The 2758-nt window shown below is 38.5% G+C and overlaps 1 protein-coding gene across 1 annotated transcript; it reads right to left on the bottom strand.

Annotated features, from left to right (window-relative positions):
* LOC104613295 (reticulon-like protein B9) lies at positions 1-2328 on the bottom strand. The gene is made up of 5 exons (XM_010281058.3): positions 2109-2328; positions 1572-1755; positions 695-839; positions 521-590; positions 1-436 (listed from the first exon to the last, which is right to left on the bottom strand). The coding sequence occupies exons 1-5, from the start codon at positions 2212-2214 to the stop codon at positions 267-269; spliced, it is 675 nt and encodes a 224-aa protein (XP_010279360.1). The 5' UTR covers positions 2215-2328; the 3' UTR covers positions 1-266.
* Positions 2329-2758: the final 430 nt, after the last annotated feature.

Genomic DNA, 2758 nt, shown 5'->3' with positions numbered 1-2758 from the left:
TTGGTTATGATCAATAGATTTCTTTATTATTGCGTCAGTCTCTACATTCAAAAGGAAAGAAATGGTGGGTAGACGGTGATCTCCTTGGAAAGAATTACAATGAGGAGTCATGGAGATTCAATCAACACCAATTAAATTGTCATCTTGAGAAAAAACAAGGACACAGTAACTCTCAAAAGAAATCAATAGATCCGGAAAGAACTGATATTGTTAGAACTCCCATCATAAATTTTCGGTGAATCAATTCCAAACTTGCACCTTCTGGTTTATTTCAATTTCTTGTCCTTCGTTGGCCCTCTTGGGATCTTCTTAAGAACTTTGGAGTCAAATTTGCGATACAGTTTCTTCATGTCTCGGTTCCCCTTGCTGGCAAGATGATCCACATCTTTCTCATACCTCTCGTATAAAGCTGGCAGCGTTTGTATGGAAAGGAGTCCTGTATACACATTGAAGAAAAAGAAGTCATTTAGGCTCAAAAGCTAAAAATATTCTTGGGAAAGAGAAAGCTAGGATTTCTTACCAAGATAAAGAAGATTCAGAGTGCTGAAATAGGTCCCAAGTACAGAGACTATCCAAAGTAAAGTGATTGCCTGAGAAAAAAAAAAAAAAAGAATGAAATATGAACAATCAACAACATGATGAAACTTGTGGATGAAAATTGAAGTAGAGTCAAGTAGGTGGAAAATTTAGATACCAGAAGGAAAAGCTTTAAATCTTTGCCGCTTGCAATTTCATAGAGGATTGACAGAAATTGGTTGAATTTCGTGCGGAAGTTCAAAGCAACTTCTTTAAATGTTGACTCGGATAAGAGCTCATTAATCTGTCGAATTTCTGGAGGACTGCTACAGGCATGAAATGAGTAAATATAACCCATATTATATTGATTTTAAATGACAAACATGGCATAATAAAGCATATCCAAAATTATCAATGAGCAATGGCCTTTCTCTCTCTCTCTCTCTAAATGACAAACACAGATTGGACGGTCCAGACATTGAATTGAACCAGTCCAAAATAGTCCAAACAATTCATTGGATTGGATTGGACTTGGTCCATTTGTAATGGACTCACATTGGAGTGGATCGGATTGGACCAAATCCAGTCCAATTGACACCCCTATTCCTAGGTTCTAGCCACTTCCATTACCTCAACTTTGCAATTGCATGATGGTAACAATGTCATTCCTACATGTTAAAATTCCAGAACCTTAGTCGGTCAGAATTGGTTGAAATGTAAATTAGGACTATTACCCAATTGTTCCGGCCGGCTATATATCTTAACTCATATTAGGAGGGGTGGACTGGACATGGACCTAACTTCTGGTATTTTTTGCACAAGGTGGCTGCTCTCGAATTCAAACGTAACCCCACAACTCAAACCAATGATCTACTGTTAGTAGCTAGAGATGGCCACTCAGTATCACTCCCATGGAAGTGCAGGATTGATCTGCAGAATTGCAGACTGTTATGTAGACTGGCCAATAGAATAGCTAGGCCTTAACCCAGACACATATTGAGAAGAACATCCCTCAACAAATTAAGAAAAGCCACACTGAATAAGGAAGAGATTACCGATGGAACAAGAGAGGTGCAGTGTTGCTCCAAATAAAGACAACAAGCATGGTGGTGATGGAGATGTGACACACAAGTGTAACAAAGTTGTACTCAACAACTTCAAAGAGGATCCATAAAAACGTCACCCCGATTAGAACTGCAGTTGATAGCTTCTTGTCCCTCCATAACAACACGTCAGCAACTGCAAGACCAACCAGCAGTCTCTCAAGTTCAAGAAATAGAGGAAGAAGATGGATGAATCAGTGTCGTATAACCCAAAATTAAAAGGATGAATCAGTGGTGAAAGCTAATGTTGGGTGACTGATAATCTGAAAGCATTTCTGTTCCTTATTTTCATAGAACTCCTAGTTATTCTGAGAACCACTAGACTTGAAAAAAAAAAGGGTAAAACAAAAGAAGGAAAGAAAAAAAGATACCCACTATAATAATGACATATATTGAGAATTCGAAATCATTAGCAAGAGAGATATGGGTCAAGAATCAATATAGGTCTATCAGGTTGGTGTTAGAAACAAGAGAGAAACTGAAAAGTACCTCTTCCTCCTCCAAAAATGTCATGTAGAGGTCTTTGCCGACCAAAGAGTTTAACTGGGGCCTCTAGTTGATCGTCGGAGTCAGATGAGGATGTGTAGTTCGACATGGTTACAAGAGAGAGTGATAGGAACTGCAGGTTTTGACATGGTTGATTATATAAGGGAATGGGTTCTAAGCTTGGCAGCCAAGAAAGTTAAGCAGGGAAGAAAGGAATAGCTTTGGCATGGTCTAGAAGTTTGCTTCACATGCCCGCTACCATGAAAATCAGTTATGTTTAGTTTTAGTTAATCCATGCTATAATCTCTTTATTCTTCCTTTCTTGGGGGATCCAATGACCAAAACACCCTTAAAAGGCTAGGGTATGGGCTCGGATTCACTGAAAATTAAACAAATGGAGAGACAAAACTTGAGGTATTAATTTTACAAGGCCTTCTCTGGGCAATTTCAGAAGTTCATCTTTAGCTTTTTATAGGAGAATATGTGATAATTAATGACATTTAAAAGTGAGGTTGGAAAGGTAATTTGGCAGCCCATCTGTCAGAGGTTATATAGAAGATTGGAGAGCGCTTTAGTGTGGCCCCAATGTGGTTGGAATCTGGTCCTTTTATTTGTTCAAACAGCAGCAATCTGGTAGTTCGTTGCTTTTTCTT

Source organism: Nelumbo nucifera, chromosome 4 (genome assembly GCF_055504915.1).
Source record: "Nelumbo nucifera cultivar China Antique chromosome 4, China Antique-T2T, whole genome shotgun sequence".
NCBI classification, from domain to species: domain Eukaryota; kingdom Viridiplantae; phylum Streptophyta; class Magnoliopsida; order Proteales; family Nelumbonaceae; genus Nelumbo; species Nelumbo nucifera.
Note: the sequence above shows the minus strand (reverse complement) of the source record. Positions and strands in the feature narration are given on the sequence as shown.

Excerpts from the sequence above, each read along its gene's own strand:
- LOC104613295 (XM_010281058.3), bottom strand. The coding sequence starts at position 2,214 with ATGTCGAACTACACATCCTCATCTGACTCCGACGATCAACTAGAGGCC. Across the intron at positions 840-1,571 it reads GCACCTCTCTTGTTCCATCG|TCCTCCAGAAATTCGACAGA; the intron begins GTAATCTCTTCC and ends TGCCTGTAGCAG. Across the intron at positions 437-520 it reads TCTGAATCTTCTTTATCTTG|GACTCCTTTCCATACAAACG; the intron begins GTAAGAAATCCT and ends ATGTGTATACAG.